At 50.2% G+C, this 25411-nt stretch overlaps 1 protein-coding gene across 5 annotated transcripts in view; it reads right to left on the reverse strand.

Moving 5' to 3' along the window:
* MARK2 (microtubule affinity regulating kinase 2) overlaps positions 1–21493 on the reverse strand; it is a 54976-nt gene extending 33483 nt beyond the window's left edge. The window contains exon 1 of one of the 5 annotated variants that reach the window (XM_045854790.1): positions 21026–21493. In XM_045854790.1, coding sequence (XP_045710746.1) covers positions 21026–21079 — 54 coding nt within the window. In that variant the 5' untranslated portion in view covers positions 21080–21493. Of the gene's footprint in view, positions 1–15144; positions 15248–21025 lie in introns of those variants that run through there. The other 4 variants (XM_045854792.1, XM_045854795.1, XM_045854796.1 and 1 more) reach the window with 4 other exon arrangements.
* Between the last annotated feature and the right edge of the window lie 3918 nt (positions 21494–25411).

Consider the following 25411-nt stretch of genomic DNA (forward strand, 5'->3'; position numbering starts at 1 on the left):
GAAGACCACATCCTGACCTTGGCTGGTATCAGGTCAACCTGCCAACAAGTCTGGCCCCACAGGTAAATCTCCTCCAACATGCCTTAGACACCAGGCTCGCACACTGGAAAATCTCTTCTGCCTGGGGCTGAAAAATTAAAATTAACCTACGTGACAGCTACGACTTAGCAACATTACACTCCTGAGCCCAGTGTCCCCTAGGAAAGGATCCTTCCCCTCTGTAGAGTTCATCATCTACCCACAGCTTATAAGCTCCTCACCCTTCCTAGCTCTCTGTGTACTATGAACGCAGGAGGCCACAGGACTCAGGGAAAGGCACCATGACACAGCCATTACCAGCAGGCCCCAAGACGCCGTAGCCTCAGTCCAAGCTGTTCTGAGTAGGTGCAGCACCTACTAGGGTCTGTGGCACACCTAGCACCTGCCCCACCGGCAGCATGGTTCCCCCATCAGGCTGGCTCCTCCGAGGGCTCTGGGTGGGGAGCTGGGCCTGCCCGCCACGGGGAGGTAAGCCAGGAGGAGAATCTGACTTGGCGCAGCCCGGCAGCAGCAGTTTCAGTCTCCCTGCCCCGAGTGGCGGGCAGGGGAGGCGCCTCCAAGCAGACCAGTCCAACAGGTCCTTTTGCCACCACCCTACACAGCTGGTGCCTTCCACACTGGTTCAAAACCAGGAGATTCAAAAGTCAGGCGGAGCGTTCCCAGCCTGAGTCACAAAGACCAGGGAATTGAGAAAAAGAGAACCGTCATCTTTCTCACTCTTGTCTTATCTGCAAACGCAGTCCCGGGTCTCCCCTGAGATGCTCAAAGACACATCTGGGTCCTCACCATCAGCAGGGGCTGGGGTGCCGTGAACTCGGCTTTTCTGTCCCGGGCTCCTCCTGAGCTTTTCTTCCGCTCTGAACAACTCCAGCCGTTTGATACCGACCACGTGCTCTCTCCAGCTCCGGCCCAAACCCCAGCACTCCGTGGGCCTCTCTCACCCCGTTGTGAAAGAGGGGAGGAGGAGGCCAACTTAAGTAGAAGCAGCCACCAGAAGCGCTGTGGGTCAGCGCAAGAACAGGACTCGGCAAAACCAGGCGGGCTCGGCTCTATGGCTCTGGTCCCTACTTCCAAAAGCCAGGCAAGGGTTCCCTCAGCGGTGCCTTCTCCCCCGTGCCTTCCTCTGAGTTCTCGGCGCACTCCAGTCGCGGTGGAAACCTCCCCCCACCCCACCCTCTCATCCTGAAAAAGTTGTTCCTTTTAGTCATTGTTGTACCTACTAAGACACTGATTACGCCTTGTAACTTATATGGCCAAAAACAAATGTCTGATTTACATATCAATACAGACACACTTTCCCAAGGGTGATTTCAAGTGGAGAATAATGCCCATGTTACAATTTTTTCTTAATTCCCAATTATTTCATTGAGAGAGAACCATACACAAAGCACTCTGAAGACTCGGGGGAAGGAGAGGATACAGAGAAGGATAAAATACAGCCCAGTCTTCAAAAGAGCTGATTATCTAGCAGGAGATATGAGCACAAACCACACGGTCCGATAGGGACCAAATCCAGGAGCTAAGGTTACAGCCTACCTATAGCTCCTATTTGCTAGAAGTCTGTGGCCTTTGTTATCTTTCAGAGGAACTATGGGCTGAGAGATCTGAAGGAAGAGCCCAAGTCTCACCCCTGGCTGGGACCAGGAGTGCTGCCTGGCTCCATCCAAACCCTGGGGCTCCGCGAACGGAATGCCCTCCCGCTGCGTCGACCCTGGTGGGAGCCGCGCAATGCTGACACCCAGGGGCACACACCGAAGAACAGATCGTCAGCCTTCCGCGTCACATCCCAATCTGGAAGCTGGGGACAGGCCTGATATGCAAGCAGAGGTGACGTGGAAAGAGCATAAACACAGCCAGAAAAGTTGCTCGGGACTTAGGTCACAGAAATGAAGTCAGAAAGAGCCCCCAGCAACAGAAGAGAAGCGGGACGATGTGGAAGGAACGCCCGAGACTCTGCATCCCGAACCACCAGATCTCAGTGCTGCCCGTGGCAAGGGAGGCACATTTGCATCGTTTTCCTTTTATTTCCCAACTGTTGGCTGTCAAGCCCGATCACCTCCCTTAATTCTCATTCAATCAGTGTGGTAGCCCAGGGCACACCGACACCAGTGTCCAAGCGGTGCCCTTACCCGTCAGGCCACCAGCAATGTCAGAGCTCTTCTGGAATGCTCATTCCTGGAAGTACTTGGAAAGACACAAAGTTCCCTAGACAGAGACGATTCTATGCCACCGTAAAATAAAAAATCAGTTAATTCAGAGCCCAGGGATTAAAGATTAAGGCCCAAGTTGTTCCCCATTGGGAAAATAAACAATTTCAAAGGCACACCTATCTTAAAAACGGGAAAAGCTGATGAGACACTTGATCCAAATATCACCTCAAAAGGAAACCACATCCTGAAATTAAAAAAAAAAAAAAAAAAAAAGTAGGCAAGAGGGAATGGGAATTGGTTTGTTTAAAATCTTTCCTGTACAGTCGACAGCAGATCAGCTTTACAAGACTCTCACCGCGAAGAATTTTATAATGTAAGCACTCTGAACGCTGAACGTGACACCGGGAGCCCGGCACCCAAACATTCACCGCCGAGGAAAATCCTCGCGCCACAGTCGGAACGAAGGTTTAACGCCCGTGTCTGACATCTTGTCATTAGGGACTGGCTTTAACTGTGGAGTTGGCAGCTCGCCCTATCGGCTGTTTCACAAGCAGTTTCTGTGGTTTTAAGAAAGGCAGGGTGTTTGCTTTTAAACACTATCTGAAAAACATAATTCAGAATAGGGTCCAACCATTCTGAGGTGGAAAGAAGGAGGGGATGAACACCAAGCGAAGCACAGGAATCTGGCGCTGCCAACCCGAGAGGGTGCACATGAGAGGTGCCAGGGAGGACAAGAACGGTGCCCACGTCATTCATCGCCCACACCACATGGCAACAAAAGCTAGCTGAGTGCTTCTTACTACCAAGCAGAAAGTAAGGACACAGAAATGGCGCTAAAGACACGAGACTGCCCTAGCTGGGGTGGCTCAGTGGGTTGAGCACCAGCCTGTGAACCGAAAGGTCACTGGTTCCATTTCCTGGTCAGGGTACGTGCCTACGTGCCTGGTTATGGGCCGGGCCCCCAGCTGGGGGTGTGCAAGAGGCAACCGATGGAGGTTTCTCTCACATATCAATGTTTCCCTCTATTTCTCCTTCCCTACTCTAAAAGTAAATAAATAAAATCTTTAAAAAAAAAGACATAAGACTAACAAAGGGAAATCCTTATACAGATCTTCATCTCTCCAAAATAAATTTATCCAGCTCAAATCTATTTGTTTATTTAAAAAAAGGAAACAGCCCCAACAGTTCCACACCGATGTGAAAGACTGTCATCGAATCAATTAGCAGCCACACCTCTCTGCCAGCTGATGTGGTAATTAAGGTAGAGATTTTTCTCCCTGGGAATACAAGTACAGAAGGGCAGAGCCCCTGCGGACCTAACCTATTATGAGAGCCTTTTCATTAGCAAGAAAACGCTGCCGTGCACTCTCCGAGGAGGCAGTGGCCCGCATCACTGAAGAATACCTGTGTGACCGGCAGCTACCTCTGTTGAGAGTAAAATGTGCCGAGATGGGAAGCGGGAGAATCGCTCATGAGGAAGCTGTGCTTGTCAAAGTAATTTATGTAGACCTTGGCTTTCCCACTTTAACAAAAAGACAGGTTCTAAAGTAATTTAGAAGTGGCATATAGCTGAGATCTTGGAGAAATGAATGGGGTTGGAACACAAACACAACGATACAGTCGAACTCCCTCTCTTTTTCTGCTAGGGCAGCGGAGGGGCGTTAAGCGGAAACCCTCTAATAGGAGAAAAGAAAAGGCACTACTGCCAGGATGAGACAAGCAAGTAAATCAAACCACGAACTCACACACTCACGTTAACTGAAATTCCACAGAGGCACACAGTGATCGTCTTCACTGAGAAGCAACCACGGATGTTTAGGGGGCCCACCACACGCGTAGTTACGGGGACTAGCTTCGGGAGAGCGAAGTAGACCAAAAGAAAGACCAGACGAAAGCAAGCGGGAACTGGTGGCACGTTACACACGCAACGGGATAAAGAGACACAGCAAGACAGCCAGAGCTCGGCATCAGGACCGAGCTGGCAGGTCCCAAACCTGCACAGAGGCCCGGCGCTGCCAGCGGCGGTGCAGGGAGCCATGGCCCCTGGCGAAGAGCTCCGGCCGCTGCGTGTGTAAGGGGCACATAGAGGGCTGCTGCAAAGATGGAGTATTAGTTTCACAAGGTCAAACGTACACAGTGAAGATCCACGTGCAAAAGCACTTAACTTTTTTCTTTTTGTGGGGAGGACAGGAAGAGTGCTTATATATATATAAAAAAAATAGTTCTAGAATCCCAGCACTTCATGGCGGCCACAGCACAGGACAATCAAATCCAGGAATCCAAACTGTCTTAGGCTGTGGGGTACTTGGTTGTTGGTTACCAATTTTAGGTCTCAAGACTCTGGTTTTTCTAAAGGGGTTCTGGAAATTCCAGAAGATGCAAAGAGATAAAGAGGAGAATAAGAAGCCAGGATTAAGTAAGTTTGTGTGTTTGTTTTTTGAGTTTCCCACAGCTCTTGTATGGCACAATCAACACCAGGAGGTAAGCCTGAGAGCAGCATCCACTGTATCTCCACCACCTGTGCCGCTTGGGTAACAGGACACCAAAGGCAGAAAGACACAGTCAGGCACCCTGACTGGTGTGGCTCACCAAGAGGTCGCTGGTTCGATTCCCCATCAGGGCACATGCCTGGGTTGCAGGCCAGGGCCCTGGGTGGGAGCATGCAAGAAGCATGGAAGGAGCTTCTCTCCTTCTCTTTCTCCCTCCCTTCCCTTGTCTCTAAAAATAAACAGATAAAATCTTCAAAAGGACAAGAAAGAAACAGAGGAGTCCCCGCCAGACTCTAAAGCCAACTTGAGAGATGGGTTTTACACAACACTGACTGGAAGCTAACCCTTCCGACACTGACACACACGCACCAACACATCTGTCAGGCCACTTGGGTCCATCACCTTCCACAAGTCACTCGACACTTCTGGGCCCTGTGTCCTCACCTGTAAGGTGGGGGGGACAGTGAGACCTACTATCTCACAAAGATTAAATGAGTTAATAAGTGTAAAACAGCCAAACAAGAGCCTGGGACAAAATAAGTGCTTGATAAACGCGCTGGCTATTGTGTCTGTAGCTACAGACACAAGCCTCCAGGTATACCACGCCCCGTGAAAGAGAATGGGTTGGGGCGCTGTGTCCCCTTCAAACAGTCAGTCCACTCCCTTTGAGAGTTTCCCGACAACGTGCGGAATGTAAGGCCAACCAGGAGGCACTGTTACTGAGTCACTGCCCTAGCTCACAGAGCGAACAAATCCCCTTTGAAAGCAAAAGGCTATCTTCCATACAGACAGCCGCTAGAGAGAGAAAAAAGCACATTAAGTTCAAATTTGGAATTGAAATGAAAGCCACATGTGAATCTGAAAAGAAATATGCTTTGTGTAAAAGGCACAGGATTACGGGACTTGCTAAGTGATGGGAAATAAGGCTATGTTCTTCACAAGTCTATATGGTAGATTCAAGTTGATATAAGTACTTTTTTTAAAAAGCTTTTTTTTTTAAAAGCTTTTATTTATTTATTTTTTAGAGAGGGAAGGCAGGGAGAAAGAGAGAGAGAGAGAGAGAAACATCAATGTGCGGTTGCTGGGGGCCGTGGCCTGCAACCCACGCATGTTCCCTGACTGGGAATCGAACCTGCGACTCTTTGGTTCGCAGCCCACACTCGATATAAGTACTTTTTTAAAAAAAGATTTTATTTATTTCTAGAAAAAGGAGAAAGGAGGATGAAAGAGAGGGAGAGAAACATCAGTGTGTGGCTGCCTCTCACGCACCCCCTCACCAGGGACCCTGCCTGCAACCCAGGTATGTGACTAACTGGGAATTGAACTGGCAGACCCTTCAGTTCACAGGTTAGCACTCAGTCCACTGAGCCACACCAGCCAGAGAATATATATGCTAAGCACCTAATTAAAGTTGTTTTTGTTTTTTGTTTGTTTGTTTGTTTTTTAAGAGAGAGGGGAAGGAAAAGAGAGAAATATTGGTGTAAAAGAGAAACAATGATTGCTTGATAATCAGGATCGCTTCAATAATCAGGATCAAACCCACAACCTAGGCATGTGCCCTGACCAGGAACTGAGCCGGTGACCTTTCACTTTATTGGATGATGCCCAACCGAGTCATACTAGCCAGGGGTTTTTTGTTTGTTTTCATTTATTCTTATGAGAAGTGATTCTGAGCAAATGAGTTCGGTTTATAAAGATCTGCTTAAAGCTGGTCCAAGTGACTACTGGAGGGGCCCGAAGGTCTACTATTAAAGGTACAAAAGGGAGCTGTTAAGTCAGAGATGCTACTAAAATCAGAGGATGAGCATAAACAAAAGAACAAGGTTGAGAATGACAAGGGCGCTTAGAATTATATATCCAGTGCAGTTTTATCTGTCTCTTCGAGCCTCATCAAACAAAGATGAAGCTCACGTGCTGTACACACCCCCCCAAATCTGCTCACCTCTTACAGGAGAGAACAATGTGTACCTCCAGAAGGGTGGGACTGGGAGGCACGAAGAAACAGGGCTAGCGAAGAGTTACATGCGGAAGGAATGAGAACCAGTGTGCAGGCTGTGTAACCGCCCAGAGAGCAGACTGCTGGGCGTTCCGGCCTTGGTGAGTGACTGCAGCCCGTCAGCCTTCGGCTACTGTGGGCACCAAGGTTTTTCAAGGTTAGAGACTAAGCAAGCTTTGCAGTTTTCAAATTTGGAAATGACCAATAGCCAACTCATAAGCTTTAAAAAAATCTACTGTCATAATGAAATCCAAGTAAGCCAAATGATCTTTTTAATGGAATAAAAAAAAATAAAAAATAGAAGGCCAATGCTCTGTATGAGGAGGAGGAAACAAGCCAACTTTGGTCAAAGTCCCTCAGGTCACCGAGAACCAGCTTCCTCAGCTGGAACGACTGCAAACCAGAGCAGCAAGTGCCTTCCTGCAGCCCGGCCAAGACTCTGGGAATTGCAAAACAAAGGCTCATTATGAGGTCATAGCCAGGAACCAACCAATCGAGGACAGGGATATCAACCCCACGCTTGTCTACAGAAGCAATTCTCACACTTCTGTCTGAAAACCCTTACACTCTTAATTATAAGGACCTCAAATAGCTTCTTTATGTGGGTTATAGCTACTGTATTATAATTAAAACTGAAAAAATGTTAAACTATTAATTCATTTAAAATAATATTACTAAATCCATTACAACTACACGTCTTAATTATTTTCCAACATATCAACTTAATACATATCATCATAATAAAATTCAAGTTAACTTTTAAAATGGAATTAGCCCTGGCTGGTATAGCCCAATGGATTGAGTGTGAGCCTGCAAACCAAAGGGTCACAGGTTCAACTCCCAGTGAGGGCACATGCCTGGGTTGTGGGCCAGGCATGTCCCCGGGGGGTGGTATGAAAGAGGCAAACACACATTGATGTTTCTCAATCTCCTTCCCTCCCCTCTCTCTAAAAATAAAATCTTAAAAAAAAATTTAAAAGGCAATAAAATGGAATTAAAGCTACAACATGGATGAGCCTTGAAAACATTATGCTCAGTGAACCGAACCCAACACAAGACGAGTGCTGCATGATCCCACTCACATCAGAGGTCTGCAGAGGGAAAACTCGTGCACAAAGCGGGAAGACAGGCTACCAGAGGCTGGGGGCAGGGGGCGGTAGGGACTGTTAACTGATGCAGAGCTTTTGTTTGGAATGATGAGAGTTCTAGTTGGTTATTAGATGGTTATCTAACCATCTAATGATGGTTACATAACATGGTGAGTGTACTTAACGCCACTGGACTATACACTTAAAAATTATTAAAATGCAAACTGTGTTATGTGCACTTTACAATGAACAAAAGGGAATTAAGCACAAGGCCGTGAGGAAATTTCAGACTACCGTCGTTGAGTAACGTTCAACAAAGTGACTGACCAGTATTCCTCTTGACTGTCAGTGTCCAGAGAGACATGGGAAGACCAGGAACCGGTCACAGATTTGCGGAGACCACGAAGGAACAACTACTAAGGGCGACGTGGGACCCTGGGCGGGACGTAGGACCAGAGAAAGCACGTCAGTGGAAAGCCTGATGGACCTCAATGAGTTCTGTACTTGGTCAAGAGAGGCACACCGAGGTCAGCTCTTAGTTTTGATACGTGCTCTGTGATGAGCTAAGATGTCAACACGGGGGGGACTGGGTGGAGAATGTACAGGAGGGTGGAGAATGTACAGGAATTCTTTCAACCATTTCTGCAACTCTTCCAAGTTTAAAATTATCTCAAAATTTAAAAAATAAAAACTAGCCATTAAAAAGAACCCTCACAAGGCCAATGCTCCATCCGTACTCAAAGGAAGACCTGAGCCAGCGTGGGTCAAAGTCCCTCCCGGCCCCGAGAAGCGGCTTCCCCAACTCTGACTCTGGCGAGCCAAGGTAGCGAGTGGCTTCCTGAGGCCCAGCCGGCACTGGCTGGGGCTGGGAATTGCAAAATGATTTTTTATGAAATTACCAAGAAATTGACCAACCAAAGCCAGGGAGAATTAATTGCAGCTTTGTCCACAACCATGGCTCTTAACTTTTTGGTTTCAGAAACCATATGTACTATTAAAAATGACTGAGTCCCCAAAAAGATTTTGTTTATAGGGATGATATCTATCAATTACTTAATAACTAGAAATTAATATGAAAAAATTAAATATGTATCCATTCATTTAAAAGAACATTAATAACTCCATTACATGTAAACCTAAGTTACTTATTTTTAATGAAAAAACCGTATTTCCTCCAAACCACAACTTCACACATACCAAAGGAAGTCTACTTGACAAAGTGATCTTATAATGCAATCAAAAACACAATGCTAGACCAAAAACCAAATATTAACAAACTAAAGAAACAAGAAAAGGGAAATTGAACAGAGGAAAAAAATTTTAAAAAGAATAAAGAGAAAGATAAAATTAAAGAAAAATCAGGAACAAACAAAAACGAGGGGGGAAGCCCTAGTCCATAGGTCAGTTGGTTAGACTGTCAGTCCTGATACACCAAGGTTGCAGGTTCAATCCCCAGTCAGGGCACATATCAGAATCAACCAAAGAATGCATAAATAAGTGGAATAACAAATCTCATTTCTCTCTCCCCCTCCCCCTCTCTAAAACAAACAAACAATAAAACAAATAAATGGGAGGAAGAAAAGAAACAAACCAACCATGGATAAAGCAACAAAAACAATCACCTCTTAAGGTCAATGCTGTATGTGTTAAAAGGAGGAAATTACTTTGGGTCAAAGTCTCTCGGGCCTAGGCAAAGATTATATAGAGGCGGGGAATTCCAAACTAGAGCTCTTTGTGAAGCCACCACAAGTAGCCAACCCTAGAGGGACCAGCAACTCAAGTTTTGTCTGTAACAGAGGCTTTCTCACTTTTTGATCTCAAGAACTCTTTACACTCTTAAAAAAACTACTGAGCCCCTGGCTGGTGTGGCTCAGTTGGTTGGATGTCATCCTGCAAATCAAAAGGTCCCCGGACTCAACTCCTGGGCAGGGCACGTGCAGGTTTGGTCCCAGTGTGGGCACATATGAAAGGCAGCCAATCAACATTTCTCTCCCTCTCTATCTCCCTTCCCCTCACTCTAGAATTAAAAAATAAAAATAAAACAATGAACTATTGAGGACTGCAAAAATCTTTTGTTTATGTTATGTAGGTATAACTATCAAGCATTAGTGTATTAGAAACAGACACTGATAATTTTTAAAAATTTTTATTAATTCGTTCAAAATATCAATAAATCTATTATATGTTTACACAAATAACCTGTTCTTAATGCAGAAACTGTATTATCTAGGGCAAAATGGAATTCACAACAAGGGTTGCACAGTTTTACACTCTTGTACATCTGTTTAATGGCTGGATGGCGGACGAGAGCCGACTTCTCATATCCGATTCTGCATTCAGTGTGTTTTGATACATTGTTTTGGTCCAAAGATCTAAAGAAAATCTCACTTCACACAGGCCCAGTGTTGAAACGCGGAGTTCCCTAGCCGTGAGATACCGGGACTTTCTTCTCTGATACTAGACCAAAACTCAGCAAGCGGTAGCTTTTGAAAGCCAGTTGCAATCTGAAATTTTACCCACGAACCTTTTACGTGCTTTTTACATTAAAATCCACTGGTCATCTTGCACTCTGAACGGCTCTTTTACCCACTGGCAATCTGGAAAATATTCCTTCAGATTCATGCAGAATTTTCCAAATGTTGGTATTTCACACAACATCAAAAAATCACATTTCATTAATTTTACCACTGATCTCATCAAAAACGTCTTAGACAAATACGGATTTTCCAAAATTTTGATTTTTGCTTGAACACTTGAATTTTATCACTGGCAGTGGTGACAGACTCACTTTGTTCAACTGCAAGAAAAGGTCCACGGAACACTCAGGCGCGAGCGAGCACGGTCTGCCCCTCCGCTGCTCCTTCCCGGGAGACCACCCGCGCAGCCGGCCGGCCCGGCGCACATGCGCACTCGCTCCATCCAGCCTGTCGTCGTCGGGCCGCGGCACTCAGCAGCGGCGCTCCGTGACTGCTTCGCGTTTCTCACTCGGAATATTAAAGAAACATTTGCTAGAGGGTCGAGATTTCATAAAAATAAACGAGCTTTTGTGCTTTATCCAGGATATTAAGTGAAAATGGCTTTTCGGTTTTTTAAACCACGTCTGTGTGGCAGGAACTAAGTCCTCGACTCCGACCACCAGCAGCGTGTTGTCGCCTGTCCGAGCTCAGCGCCACCGCACCAGCGGGGCGAGCGCGAATGGAGTTGTTCCGCGAGAACCGTCGAGTCAAAAAGTTCCTCAGCCCTTCGCGTACTTATCGCCACTTGTGTCTGCTGCTGCGCATTCATATAAAAATATTTTTGAAGGGTAGTGCTGATACAAGTTGCGCCACGTCTATAAATGTACTTATTTGTAAGGTCAAAGTTAAAGTCTGTAAACAAAATATTAACTCAATCTTCATCTTTGCCACCAAATCCTTAATTCGACAAGTCATGGTAACATACGAAATGACACTGACCTGAATTTTACTAACTTCTGTTCAGTGCGCATTCAGGAATGTCAGCTGTTCAAGGCTTCACCGGTCTCTCGGCTACCGGGGTGCAGTTTCCCAGCCAAAGCAGCAATGTGATCACTTATCCTGTAAGAAGCTTCAGTGACTTTTTCAATTCTAGGTTGAAACGCCGGAACGAATTTTGGCTTTGTAAGAGCTCATGGTGTGTACAGTTAAAATATTCAATTCCTTCTTCTTTAAACTCTGAATGATGGGTCTTGAAATAATGCTGCAACTTAACCGGCACTGTAATACTACACAAAAATGTTTTCTTGCGCAAGACACAATAAGGTTCATTATTAATATCTATAAAGCTGAGAAAAAGAAAACTTGCATTGTGATTTCATCCCTTTTATTTATTGTTTTGCATTTCTTATTCACAGTTTTGGCCCGTTTCTCTGGAGCAGATCCCCCTTCCACTTGCTGATCCATCCCTTCGGGAAACAAAGCCTGCAGCTATGCAGAGAAAGCCAGTCTTCTAATCTCCCTTTTTTAAGCCAACAATCCATCCTTAAATGTAAGAGAAATATTATAAATTTTCTTCTATTTCAGAATAAAATAGAATTAAGTGCTAAAACAAGTTGTAAATAAAATTTTAAAAATTAGAAGTTTCCCCAAAAGTTTTTCCAAGTTTTACAAGGTGTACTTACTGATTGTTGAGTTTCCTCGAAGGTGCTGGGAAAACGCTGGCATTTCAAAACAACGACTTACTGAACAACAACGAGGTTTACAGAGATTACAGCAGACACAACCGAAGAAAGCTAGTAAGAGCACGGCAGAGGTGCTGAGGACAAACTGAGTTCATCGCTGAACACTTCCATATTTAGACCTTAAAGCATACCTTAAAGTTCTAGAAAACACAAGAATACAGAAACATGCATTCATCAGCCAAGAGTGATGACGCCAACACACAACTTTCAGCCTCTGGAAAACTCCACTATACACTGGTAACAGAATGAGAGAGGAGGAAAAAAAACAAAGCAAACATTGCACTGTTCTGCTGAAAATAGTTATGATTCCACGTACCACCCCTAGGTTCCCCAGACCACATCTTGAGAACCAAGTTCAGTACTGCACTACCAAAATTAACAAGTGCTCCCTCATATTTCTTCCAAGGCAGGGTTTAGAGTTATGGCATTCCAGGTAGGCCAGAGGAAACGGCTCAGACCCTGTCACCAGGGAAACTGGGATGCCGTCCCTAATAAGCTGTCGGGTTGCCAAGCCTGGCTTTACTGAGGATGGTAGCTCCAGAGACATAAAAAGGAAAAAAAAACTTTACAGCAGTGAATCCTAACTTTACAGAAATCAGAGGAACAGGAGAAACGAAGGACTGGGTGGACCTGGGTTCTAGGCATCAAGGAGATCTCAGACTATCGGAATTCCTCTCCGGAGCCGCGCCACAGGAGAGGCACAGACACAGGGGAGGCCGAGTGGGACATGGAGCTGAAACGCCAAGATGGACAGTGATAACGAAGGAGCAGAGTTCAAAGACAACCAACAGGAAAAAAAGGAAGTGAGACAGACTGGCAGAGGGGCCAAAAGGAAGAGGAAAACGCAGTGAAAGGAGGATCCCTGATGAGCTCTGCGGCGACACTGTTACCTTTTCCCTGGCCACAGTTGCAATGTGAGAAAAACCAAGCAACTTACTTGCCGTTCTGAGGAGGCATCAGGCTCTAGAGGTGACAAGAGATGAAGATAAACAAGGAATCAACCTCTGAGACCAAAATCGCGCCCCGGGATTCAAAGTCCACACATTTGCAGGAGCAGCTGAGAAATGGCTGTGACCCTTCCAGGCGTCACAAAGGGGAGGCTCCCTTCTCGTGCCAGGGGAGCCGACAGCGGTAATGGAGAGCCTGCCCTTGAGGGCCCCTCTGCTGGCGACAGAGGAACCTAAAGTCATTAGCTGCTCAGTTCCCAAGTGGTCTTTAAGAGAAACAGGGAGTCTTTTCCTTTTGCCAAAGGGTAAATCCTGCACTTGAAGAAAGAAACTCGATGGAAGAAATCCCCACACTTGGTGGGGCTTCCTTTGAAACTCAGAAAAGCTGATGCGCTGGGACTTTGGGTTTGGCTTTGCAGCCACTGGCAAGGCTGCACGCCCACCGCCACCGACAACACTCACAACACAGAAGTGCGGAGGGTAGTGTGTGTGTGCTCCAGTCACTAAAACTGACTGACACTGACACTTGGAAATAAACGAACTTTTAAAAAAAGTGCTCTTGCCCTGGCTGGTATGGCTCAGTGGATTGAGCACTGGCTTACAAACCAAAGAGTCGCTGGTTCAGTTCCCAGTCAGGGCACATGCTTGGGTTGCAGGACAGGTCCCCAGTGGGGGCGCACAAGAGGCAACCACACATTGATGTTTCTCTCCCTCTCTTTCTCCCTCCCTTCCCCTCTCTCTAAAAATAAAAAATCTTAAAAAAAAAAGTGCTCTTAAAGGAAGATAAACCCTTCCAACAGCATTCTATTTTCTTTCAGTAGCTGATTGGTAAATAACAATAACACAAAAATAAACAAATTTTTAAAAATGGTAGAAAAAGCACCTTTGGGACTCCAATAGCTGGAGGAGGCCAATATTCTTTCACATTAATTCCAGAGAAATTCCAACATATATCACTTAACACCAACCTGGAGCTGGGTGACACTCAGAGAAAACCCACTAAGTTGCTCATAATTACATCCTGCCAAGCACTGTTCTAAGTGCTTGATATTCGTTAACTCTTTTGATGCCTAAAACAACTACACCTATAAGACGGGTACCATTATCACTCCTTTTTCACAGACGAGCAAACGGGCTGAGAGTGATGAAGGAAGCCCAAGGTCACAGGAGAGGCTGAACCAAGGTCCCCCAACACAGAGACGAAGCTGCAGAGCCTGCTGTAACCACAACAAAACCACTGACCGAAGCCCAAAGTGCTGGGATCTCCTTTCAGCTCTGCCATAAGCTCAACTCAGTGAGAAGCTCTGACAGACCAAGAGGGCCTAGGGTCCCACTGCCTGTGACTGGAGAACCAGGAATTCAAACTCTTGTGGGCAAAAAACAGAGAAACGACCATAAGTACTTCCAATACTACATGCAAAAATAGTCAAATGACGGCCATCTGGGGAGGGGGGACGGGGAAGTGGCGGGGTAAGGGAAGGCCAGCCCGCCCTCGAGGGTAAAGAAGATGGAGGGAAAAGGGGGCTACCCTGCTTACAGGACAGTAACCAAAACTGAAACCTCAGCAAAATGCTGCTTGGGAAAAGCAGCAAGTAGATCACTGCAGTTGCAACAGGAGCAGCCCGTCCCGAGGTCAAGGGCACAGGCTGGAGCTGTCTGCAGGTAGCCTCACTCTTTTATTACCGAACTGTCAGGCTCAGGTGCTTTCTGGGTAGTAGGAAGCTGGGAAAACTACCCTGCTGCGCCCTTTCCCCACTGCTGTTCAAGGTGCTCACTGATGGCCCCCACCTTCCCACAGGTACCTTGATTAGGGACAAACTCAAACTGTTCCCCTTGTCTGAAGCAACTGCTGCCAAAGACCAAAAACTGTTCTCTCCTTTCCTCTTCCCCAGCAGGCCTGGACAGAGTCCCGCTGCCCTGAGCCAGGAGACCCGGGGTCCCACTGCCTCTAGCAGCCAGCCAGGTCACGACAGCCAGGGGGAGGAGTCGGGAGTCCAGATTCCCTTCCAGATCTACAAACGGGGAGCCAATCACAGACCCCCTCCCTCCTTCCGGGCCAGGCTGAGGGCCTTCTGCCAACCTGTGGATTGCCAAGAGGGCCCCAGAGGAGGAGCTGTCCCCGAGCTTCCAGTGGAAGGTGTGCAAGACGAGCCCACTCACGCGGAGAGGCCCCACGCACAGACCCACTCATTATTAGGGGGAGAGGGGTGTCTGCAGACATCACCCTCCAAACTCACCCTCCACGAGCAGAGCCCCAGAGGGGGCAGACCTTTGCACTGCCAGCCTCCCAAAGAGCGGAGGAAAATAGGCCGAGGCCGCTCCAAACCAGCCTGACTGGTTCCACAGAGAAGCCTCTGGTCCGCTCCGCCTTCCCCATGTTAAAAAGAAAAAGATGGCTTGGAGCCAGCCATTGAACACGCCCCTCCGCTCTCCTCCCCCAGCCCCATTGTCCCACGGGGTTCACCCAGCCACCAATATCGGTGTCCGTTTCACCCTCTCCTACCAAGCCTTGTGATTACACAGGTTTTCAGTCTAAAATTAATCACGTGCTGCAGAAAAAGGAATACACGGAAGTAGGGGGAAATGAGTGTCAACCCAAAGACAGAAAGAATTCCCCACAGGAACCAAGAGATTTCAAACACTGGAGAAAAACGGACAATTCGGACCAAAGGATCTAGCCTATTTATTCCCCCAAAAGGAGGGGCAGGTCCAGTGGGCGAGAAAAGGGAACTGGGATCCCTCCTTCTCTGAGAGAGAACTGGAAACCCAGTGGCCAGACTCCCTCCTGGCGCTGTTTCAGAACTGGACGTGCCATCCGGAATCTAAGAGACACAATGACATGTCGTGGGTCGTGGTGGGGCAGGGAGGCTCTGTCCCCAGAGCTGGGCCTCTCAGAGCTGGCGTGGGGTTAGGCCCAGAGTGGGAACTCTGGGCCACCCCCCACACAAAGTTTAGAAAGGCCCACCCTCCCAGGGCCTCCCTGAGACAGAAGGGGAAATGCACAGATTAGCGCTTCCGTGACTCACTCGTGTTTGACGAGGGCTGGGAGAAAGCCTGGGGAATCCAAGCTTCAAGTGCAAAATGCACAAAAACTGGAATCTCCCACCAAGAGAAGAAAACTCAGCCACCTAACTGGTTTGTCACTTTGCCGAACTTCCGCTGGAGGAGGAAGGGCCGTGTTTCAACTCCACCCACCCTGTCCACATCCCTCTCGATTTCTGCTTTGACAGGAAAGTGGCGAGCCTGGCGGCACCACCACAGCTGAGAGAAAATGAAACCCTTTCCACACCTCCTGTCAAAGCAGAGGCCTGGTAGCCACGGTCTACAGCTTAACCCAGCAGAGGGACTCGGGGCCGGACCTGGTCACTACCGGAAAGCCTGCGCAGGCAGTCTCAGGGAAGGAAGGACAACCACCCTCCTCGCCCTCTCCATCTGCTGAGGTTACTTCATCCCAATCCATTAATGGGCTTCGAAGTGCTGCTGGGGGAGTCCATTTAGCAGAGACCCAATCAGCAGGCCAAAGGTGGCACCCAGCCCCCACCCTGCTTGTCGATAATGGGCCACGAAGTCTGAGGCTTGGCTGCACTTTAGGCATAAAATATTCATTCAAAGTCGACATAATATATATGTAGGAAAGTCATGGAGGCTCCTGGGAGGAGAGAAAGGCCAGCCAGGTGGCTAAGTGCTCAGCGGGAAAGCGTTCCTGGGGTACGGGTTAGTTCTGGCCAAATGCCTGCTGAGAGCGGGGTGGTTCTGTCCGAACAGGGTAGTCTCATCTGAGCAGCTCTGGACTCAGATCTAACCACGTGAAACTCCAGGCCAACAAATTCTCAATCTTCTCCTACATCACAGGCGTCAACTCTACTTAGGACATTTACCCCGAAAAAAAAAAAAAATGCAGGCCCCATCTCTGGTCACCATTGGAAAGATTGTCATCCCTTCGCAAGTTGATTTTAACGTGAGGCAGGCCACGGTACAGTGACTGCCTGTATCCATCTGTCCAGTGACTTCCCCAAATGCATAGATTAGAGAGAAATGATGAGAATTTACTAGTAGTTCCCTTCACTGGGTTCAAAGGTTATATGACCATTCTATGAACTGTAGGGACTCCTAAAGCCCTTGCTCTAACACCCCATTCCTATTTCTAGGGCCAAGCAGAAAACGAGAATCTACGCCTGATGTTTACCCACACCCCTGAGGGCAGAGGGCAGAGGGCAGAGGGCAGAGGGCAGAGCCCGCACCCGGGACACAGTGCTGTACAACCTGCAGGGCCTGGAGTGAACGGAGCTAACCGAGCTCCCTACTAGAGGACACTAAGCCCACGTCGCCCAGCGAAACACTCAAGCGGAACCAACCCTGGGATCCAAGGGGTGCGTGTGTTTGGAGTGGCTCAGCTATTCTTTGCAGGATCCGATACGCTGGATTTCCTCTCTTTCCCCAGACATCCTAACCCCCCTTCCCAGAACTACCCAAGAGAACAACAATGTCGCTCACCCCAAAGGGGAACGACAGCAATGTCGCCCTCCCTCGCCCACCGCAGCAGAAGTTGGGTGGGCAGCGAAAGGCCCCTGTGTTCTCTCAGGAGCCCTCTCCCAGGGCTCCCCAGGCCCAGAGGCGGGGCAGGCCCGAAGCCGCGCGGGCCCGCTGCCAGGCGGTACAGAGAGCTCTAGCCAGCCACAGGTGAAGGCTGGAAGCCGAACCCCTCTCCACACTTGCCCGTTACTGCCGCCGCCGCTGCTGCTGCTGGCTGGGCGACAAACAGGCATCTTGCTGATTGCTTTCACCACTGCCAAGCCTCCAGGCCAGGAGAGCCATTTGGAAAAGTGAACAGAAAGCTCAGCTCCCAGACTAAGAATCCCCCAAACGACCAGCCCCGGGTCACAAGCCCCCCACAGAGGGAAGGAGAGTCTGAGAGCCTGTGCCCGTGAAGCACAGCTGAAGCCAGGCGTCACAACAGGCGTGCTCCGGACGGGGCTCCACTTGCTCCCCTCTCCTGCTCTCCCAGCGAGCGGCGGTGCTGACAGCACACAGGCCACCTCCCTGCAACGCGAGGTTTATTTTTATGCTTCAGCATTTTCTCTCTCTCTGTTTGTGTTTAGTTCGGAGGTGATCAAAGAACTCCTGGAAACGGCTTCCCATCAGCCACATGTTTTGAAGACAGGAGGAGAGGAAGAGCAAAAAGGGACCGGAACTTGAAGACAACCAGCGGAGTCTGTCTACCTATTTTCTGGGGACACCAGTTTCAACCACTTAAATCTAAATGAGGTGACAGAGGGCCTCTGGTGGGGGGCGGGGAGGAACCGGCCCAACCAAACCCCTTGCTTCTTCGAGTTTCATTTCATAGCAGCAAGGCTCACTGCAAGGACTGAGCCCCCGTGACTACTTTGGCTAGACTGCAACAGGACGAAGACGGGCTTTCCTACGCTCAGCGGGTGGCACCACCTCTTCTCCAGGAGGCCAATGCTTCCGGCATCCCTGGTCTTGAAGCCAAAAGACCTGCCACTTGTCTTTTTTCTTGTTTTAAAAAATCTAGTACCTGCCTGTAATACACGTAGGCAAGGTTTTCCAAAGTCTGTGTTTTCACTAGGTCATCCTGGTGACTTAACACCAAGTTAACAGTAAGACTGGCAACCACGAGAACAGCGGGAGCTGTGGAGTGACTCAGGGGAACCTGAGTCCACAGAGAACACAGATGGGACCAGTACTTTGCAGTTTGGAACAGAATGACAGTGTGTGCAGCCACTGCCCTGGACGAAGTCATCAGAGTGCAGCCTGCAGCGCCACCCGCCTCACTACTCACTGCCACCAGAACATCAGTGAGTGTGCTCCGAGCCCCTACTGTGCGCTCAGCGCTGTGCTAGGATGTGGCGGGGAGAAGAAATCAACACACACACATCACGAGAAAAAGACCGCGGCAAGAATACATTCACACGTAGTACATGGCACAAAGAAACCACACCGAGGCAAGCGGCTACTCCGCTCTGCTGGACACAGGGCCCTGCAGCCCGCCGAGAGAGCGGGCTCGCCGCCACCACTCCCCAGCTGCCTGCGGGTGCCAGTCAGTCCCCTGGCCTCCTCCTACCGGCTCACAATCAACAGTCTGGGAAAGTTCTCTGGCTAAGCAGGGTTCACCTGCCAAAACAAAGGCGTGACAAGAGAAGGAATGGAAGGGGCGACCTCAAGAGAGCCTAGACAAAGTGGTGCCCAGGATGGGGAGAAACAGCAGGCCATTGAGGGAGACTGCGAGGTACAGACCACGCTCCTGTTCCCAAAGACCTCAGCCCCGTGCGGGACCGCCTGCCGAACCCGGCGATGAACTGAACATCAACCATCCCTCCCTCTCGACCCCTGCTTCTTCACCCCCTAAGCCATCGATCCATCAGTAATAAAAGGGCCAACCACGACACAGAAAAACTCAGTGCAGAGCTCTCCCCCTGACTGTCCAGGTGCCGGAGAGCGAGGGGTAACAAAAGAAAAAGGTAGGAACGTGCAAAGAGGGAAGATTTTTTCAGAGAAGAGTGTTAACATGCCAGAGAACACAGCAAGGGTCCCACCGGGCCACGGAGAAAGAAGAGAACGAGAGGAAAACATAGAGAACTCAATGAGGTAAAAGGATGCAAAAAGCACTGGGGCCCCAGCGGGAAACGGCTCTTTTTTCAAGTCAAGTTTGCACGGCCTGGTCAAGTTCTCCACCAAGAAGGGTGTGACAACGAGGAGCACTCCACACAACACTCCGCAAGGGACACTGGAGATGGGGACCGGGGAGGGGTGGAAAGTGGACGCCCGCTGGCTCAGAGGTGAGCTGACACAGACGAGGCTGAAGCTCAGGTGATAAACCGTGGGCAGCAGTGATTGTCAGGGCGATGGGGAGAGAGCAGCTCCAGAAACTAGCATGCAACACGCCCGGACGGGAGGCTACCAAGACCCCTGGACAGGAAGGGAAAGGATGCGGGAGCATACTCGGGGAAAAGGAAGAGGTGAAGAAGGCAGGCGACTGACGCGGGCATGAAAGGCAACCCTGACGAGGAAGCAGCACAGTAAGGAGGACGGGGTGAGAGCACCGAGACGCCGGAAGGCCACGGCAAAGAGAAAGACACCGTGAGAAGTGGCAGATCACAGGCGGGCGGCACGGTCCGTGCTGCCGTGTGAGGCAGAAAGGCAAGGGCGGTGATGTGGAAAGGCCCGGGAGAGGGCTGAGCAACAGGTTATGTTAATGGAGTGGGCTGAAAGAGTAGCTTCTTTCCCTCCCTCCGTAGGAAGAGCCCAAGCAGACGGCTGGCAAAGCGCTCACAGCCACAAACAGGAGGCCGCAAGACTCAGAAGCCAAACCCCAGGGGAAGAGAACACGAGGGATCCGAAGACGGAGGGGAGTGACGACTGGAACCCCAAAGACAACCTGTGGGAAAACTATGCGCATGACAGCTGCATGGGAAACACGGAAGCAACAAATGCCAGCGCGAGGCACCAGGGAGCTCCTGGAGAAAAGAAGGGAAAGTGATGAGCAAAGAGTAGGCGAACGATTCTGCAAAGGTGATGAGGGTGGAGCTGGTGGGTTGCAAGCAAGAGGGAGAGCACGATTTGGAGAAGCAGCGGGGTGAAAAAAAAAAGCTGGGGAACCGAAAAGAAAAAGGGATCGAGAACACATTCCGGAGCAAGGACCCTGAGGGTGATAACCAGGGGCTGGGAGAACCGGTGCGGCGGAGGGGAGACAAGGCTAGAAAGACGGAGGAAGAAGTGGACAACGACTGGGGCAAATCGCTGGGTGCTATTCGAGGAGCAGGCGAGGGTGGCTGCTTTAGGCGTGGGTGGAGGAAGACCAGAAAGGCCCCTGAGGGGAAAAAAAAAAAGGAAGAGAAGGGGAAGCTGGGGAGGTAATACGGAAGAGCGCAGGAGGGCAGAAGTGGGGTCAGCAGAAAGACAAGTGTGCATCTCGGAGTCGGGACGAGGTGGGTCCCAGGACAGACTCAGAGGGGGATGTGCGGGGCCGAAACACAGATGACAGGGCAGCTGAGGCTTGCAGGATGGCAGCAGGGGCACGAGGAGAGCAAAGGAGGGAGAAGGCTCTGCAAGGTGCAGGGGCCCAGCCAGAGAATTTGGGGAGCCCTCGGGGCTCCTTACCTGCTCCGTGTCTCTCTCGTTCAGCGTGGGTAGGGGGGTCCGGGCGCTGGACATGGCGCCGGTATCTCAGGGGAGGGAACCGAGAAGCTTGGAAGAAGGGAGGGAAGGGAAGGCGCGGAGCCCGGCCGGGCGGGGCTTCTCACAGCAGGGGCACCCGCCGCATGGGCCCCGGCCGGGGGTGCGGGGAGGCCGGGCAGCCGTTCACGCCAGCCCGGGGATGCGCCGCTCGGGCTAGGCCGCGCCGGCTCCGAGCGGCTCCGGACCGCACCCCCCCGACCCCCGGCTGGGCTGTGCCGCCTTTAGGCCGGGCCGCGCCGCTCCGCCTACTCTCTGCCGCCGCAGCCGGCCGCCCGCCTCGCTCCTCCCCTGCCCTCAGCGGCACTGCTCCGCGCCCGGCACACAGGCAGCCGCCGCCGGACCTGCTGCTCCCAACATGGCCGCCACCACCGCCGGCCCTCGGCTCTTTCCGCCGGCAGCCGCCGGAAACATCCGAAGCGGCCGGGAACGGGAGGGCGGCTCTCCTCCTCCTCCCGGCCACCGACTACGAGTGAATTCCGGAAACACCCGAAGGAGGTAACCCCAGGGGACGCGCGCGCTTTCTGGATTCCGAAGACCAAGCTTCGGCTCTGTTTTCGGAAATCCACGAAGCGACTCCAGGTACACTCTAGCCACGCCCATAGGCTGTCCCCGGCGCACTTCAGCGGGCTCTCGGCAGTTTCCGGAAACACCCGAAGCCGTTCCGCGTGCGGAAAGCCGGCCACGCCCCCGCCCCCGCCCCTCCGCCGACAGCGGTCGTCGGCCATTTCCGGCAACACCCGAGGCCGGGCCTCGGGTGGTACTGAGTTTAACTCTTCGCTTCTTTCCGTCAGTTTTCGGGTATTTTGAAATCTTGAACAGGAAGTGTAGGTCACCTGTGCGTGTTATTATTTAACTAAGCAGAGAAGAAGGCTGTTAGGCGTCCCTGCGATTGGCATCCTTTGCTTCTGCAGCAACTTTCCATCTGCATGTCCGTTCGTTGTCGGTCAGCTCATAAAATCCATCTCGTCTATCATCCAGCCTATCAACATGTCTACCGCCTGTCAAATGCAGCATTAGTCGATTACCTGTCTACCTACCATTTGTCATTTGTCACCGTCTATCTTGGCTTCTCGTCAAGGTCCCAGACAAGCACCGGGTCTGCGGGCTCCCAGCTGTGGAAGGCCGCAGGGGTCCACAGCCCCGCATTCCAGCCCCAGCTCTGTGGAGTGAAAATGCTGTGTGATCTTGGAAAATTCGCATAACACATCTGAATTTATCTTCTTTGACGTTCCTGTACTGAAAGAATTCATGTATTTGTTTCAGTGGTTACATTCTAAATAACAATTTTGAATTACAGTTATCTTTATTCCCCCCCCCAAAAAAAGTCTTTTAATTGTTCAAAATAGCACAAAACAACATCACACTATAGTAATATTGTCATACTGGTTACCTTTTCAAATACTCCTGCGAAGTAAGGCAGGAGAGACATTCTCACCTTAATTTACATTTCAATGATCCCTTCTAAGACGAAGAAACTCATGGAAAAGAAAAGAGGAACTGGTTGAAAATGAGAATTCCACAGGATGCAACAAAGAATGGGCACCCCGAGAAGTTTCTTTCTTTCCCTGGGCCTCAGTTTCCCCATCAATAAAGTGAGGTCATTGGATTCATGAACTCTGAGGTCCCTCTCCTCTGGAGAGCCCCTGGCTCTACCAGGAAATCTGTGTGACAACCTGGGTCTGTCCACTCGTCACTTCTTCCTAGACTGTCTCACCAGGGAGAGGCGGTAGGCTAGTCTGATTCCTCCGGTTCCAAGCTGCCCCCACCTGCACTACTCCAGATAGGTTAGAACTTGCTGTACCTCCCGAACCCCGTCAACAGCAGCTTAAGGTGGGCAGAAGCCAGAATCCCCACAGGAGCCAGAGACCAGGTTCAACCAAAAAGTCCCTGAAGGTACGGGAACAGAGAGGCCCCAGGGATTGTGAGGAAAGGCACTGGTTGGACCTCTGACACCTGACTTCCAACTCCCAGCTACGGGATCTTGAGCAGAGCTCTTGGCTAAGTCAGCCAGAGAAATAGGCAGCCAGACAGGTGCAATGAGAGGGTGGTGTGAAAGTGCTTCCTAAGGCAGCAGCTACCATCTACAGTCCTAGTACCTGCACCAGACTCCCGGACACCTCCCCCCGCCTCACCCCGGCTCCGATCAGACACCCAGCCATTGCGGAAGAAGTGGGTGAAGAAATGCCGAAGGTGGTGAGAGAGAAAAGAAGAGGTGAGGATAGAGACTGTTCCACTCCCCCGACCCCAAATTCACCCTGAAAATCCATGAGAACTATCTGCCCTCTGGTGGCCAAAGGGAAAAGCACTGCGCCTATCCGAGCGAGATCTCGCTTGGAAGGCTGGGGTCTGGAAAGAAGGGAAAAGAGGAAGGGCCTGGAAGAGCACTGGCAGGTGCACTCAGGAGTCTTCCTGGGCCCATACTCTTGTCTAAGTAAACTCCACTTCCTCCGTGCCTCTACTCACTCAAGTTCTCGGTCCTGCCCGCAGCCCCTTAGCCCCACCTTACCCCACACCACCTGATCCCCCTCCGTTCTCACTCTCCACACAGGCGGCCTAACTGGTCTCCCTGCCTAGACTCTGTCCAACCTACCCCACAAGACAAGCCAGAATGGTCTTCCTGAAGTCCAGCTCTAATTACATCTCTGTGCTGCTACCAGCCCTCACCAGCTCTTTCATGGGACAGGCGGGGCTGGCTCCAGGGGCCAAGAACCTGTGCCGTCAACACAAAGCCCTACTCAGAGAAGGGCCTTGAGCTTGATTTAATGTGCTGCTGTCATTCTCTTAAAACTTTTACCGAAAGCCCTGGCTGGCATAGCTCAGTGGATTGAGCTCAGGCTGTGAACCGAAGTGTTGCAGGTTTGATTCCCAGTCAGGGTACATGCCTGGGTTGCAGGCCATGACCCCCAGCAACCGCACATTGATGTTTCTCTCTCTCTCTTTCTCTCTCCCTACCCTCTCTAAAAAATAAATAAATAAAATCTTAAAAAAAAAACTTTTATAGAGAGGGTCCTGCATCTTAACTGTGTACTGTGCTCCACAAAATCTGTAGCTCGTCCTGGCAGTAGGAAAAGCCTCTAACCTGCATCCAAAGCTTTGTACAGTCTGGCCTCAACTTACCTTACTAATCTCCTCTCCAACGAAGTACCACTGGTCGGTACCTCCCCCAGCTCCTGCCCTGCCACCACACTCTCCCATTTCCAAACTTTTGTTCAAGCTGATCAATTGCCAATCCCCTATCTCAGCTTCCAGGTGTATGGACTGCAAGATCCAGTTCAAATATTACCTTCTCAAATTCCTCAGAGATTAGTTATATATGACCACACACTTGCCCCTCTCTAATTTGCATATTCATTCATCCACAAATCTCTGTTGAGAGCCTACTATGTGCAAGACAGCGTTCTAGGGTCTTCAGGTACATCAGTGAACAAAATAAAGATCTCTGCTGTCAGAGAACTTCACATCTCCATTGGGGGAAGAAAGACCACAAACATACTAGTAAGAATTAAATGACATGGGGGGAAATAAGAGCTGGCTGTAAGAGGGACCTGAAGTGCAGGGCTAAGGGGTTGGACAATGAGTTGCAGCACCAAGGTGGTCAGGGGAGACCTCCCAGAGAGGATGACATTTGAGCAAAGGCTTAAAAGAGGTGCAGGAGGGAGTTCTGCAGACATTGGGGAAGCCCGTTCCAGAAGGAGGGCACAGCCAGTGCAAAGGACCTGAGGCAGGAGCAGGTCTGGCTCTTTAAAGAATGAGGAGGCCACCCTGGCTGGCGTAGCTCAGTGGACTGAGCTCGGGCTGCGAATCAAAGTGTTGCAGGTTCGATTCCCAGTCAGGGTACATGCCTGGGTTGCAGGCCATGATCCCCAGCAAGCGCACATTGATGTCTCTCTCTTTCTCTCTCTCTCTCTCTCTCTCTCTCTCTCCCCCCCCCTCCTCCATCTCTAAAAATAAATAAATAAAATCTTAAAAAAAAAAGAATGAGGAGGCCAATGAGGCTGGAGGAGAGTGAGCAGGGGGTGGGGGGGGGAGCAGCAGGAGAAGAGGGTGGGAAGGCAGTGGAGCCAGGCCTGGGGGCAGGGGGTGGGGGTGCTGCTTTGGGAGTGGGACGGGGAATTGCTGCTGGGACATGACCTGACTGGCTGCGGGGCTGCGGAGAGAGTAAAGGGGCCATCGGCCAGGAAGGAGGCTGTTGTGATAACTCGAGTGAGAGATGACTATGGCTTAGAGAGAGCAGCAGCAGCAGGGCAACTGGTCGGATTTGAGATTTACAGGGTGGGGCAAAAGTAGGCTTACGGTTGTGAGTGCGTG

The sequence above is a fragment of the Phyllostomus hastatus genome, unplaced genomic scaffold (genome assembly GCF_019186645.2).
Source record: "Phyllostomus hastatus isolate PE091 unplaced genomic scaffold, TTU_PhHast_1.1 phas_scaffold_11, whole genome shotgun sequence".
NCBI classification, from domain to species: Eukaryota; Metazoa; Chordata; class Mammalia; order Chiroptera; family Phyllostomidae; genus Phyllostomus; species Phyllostomus hastatus.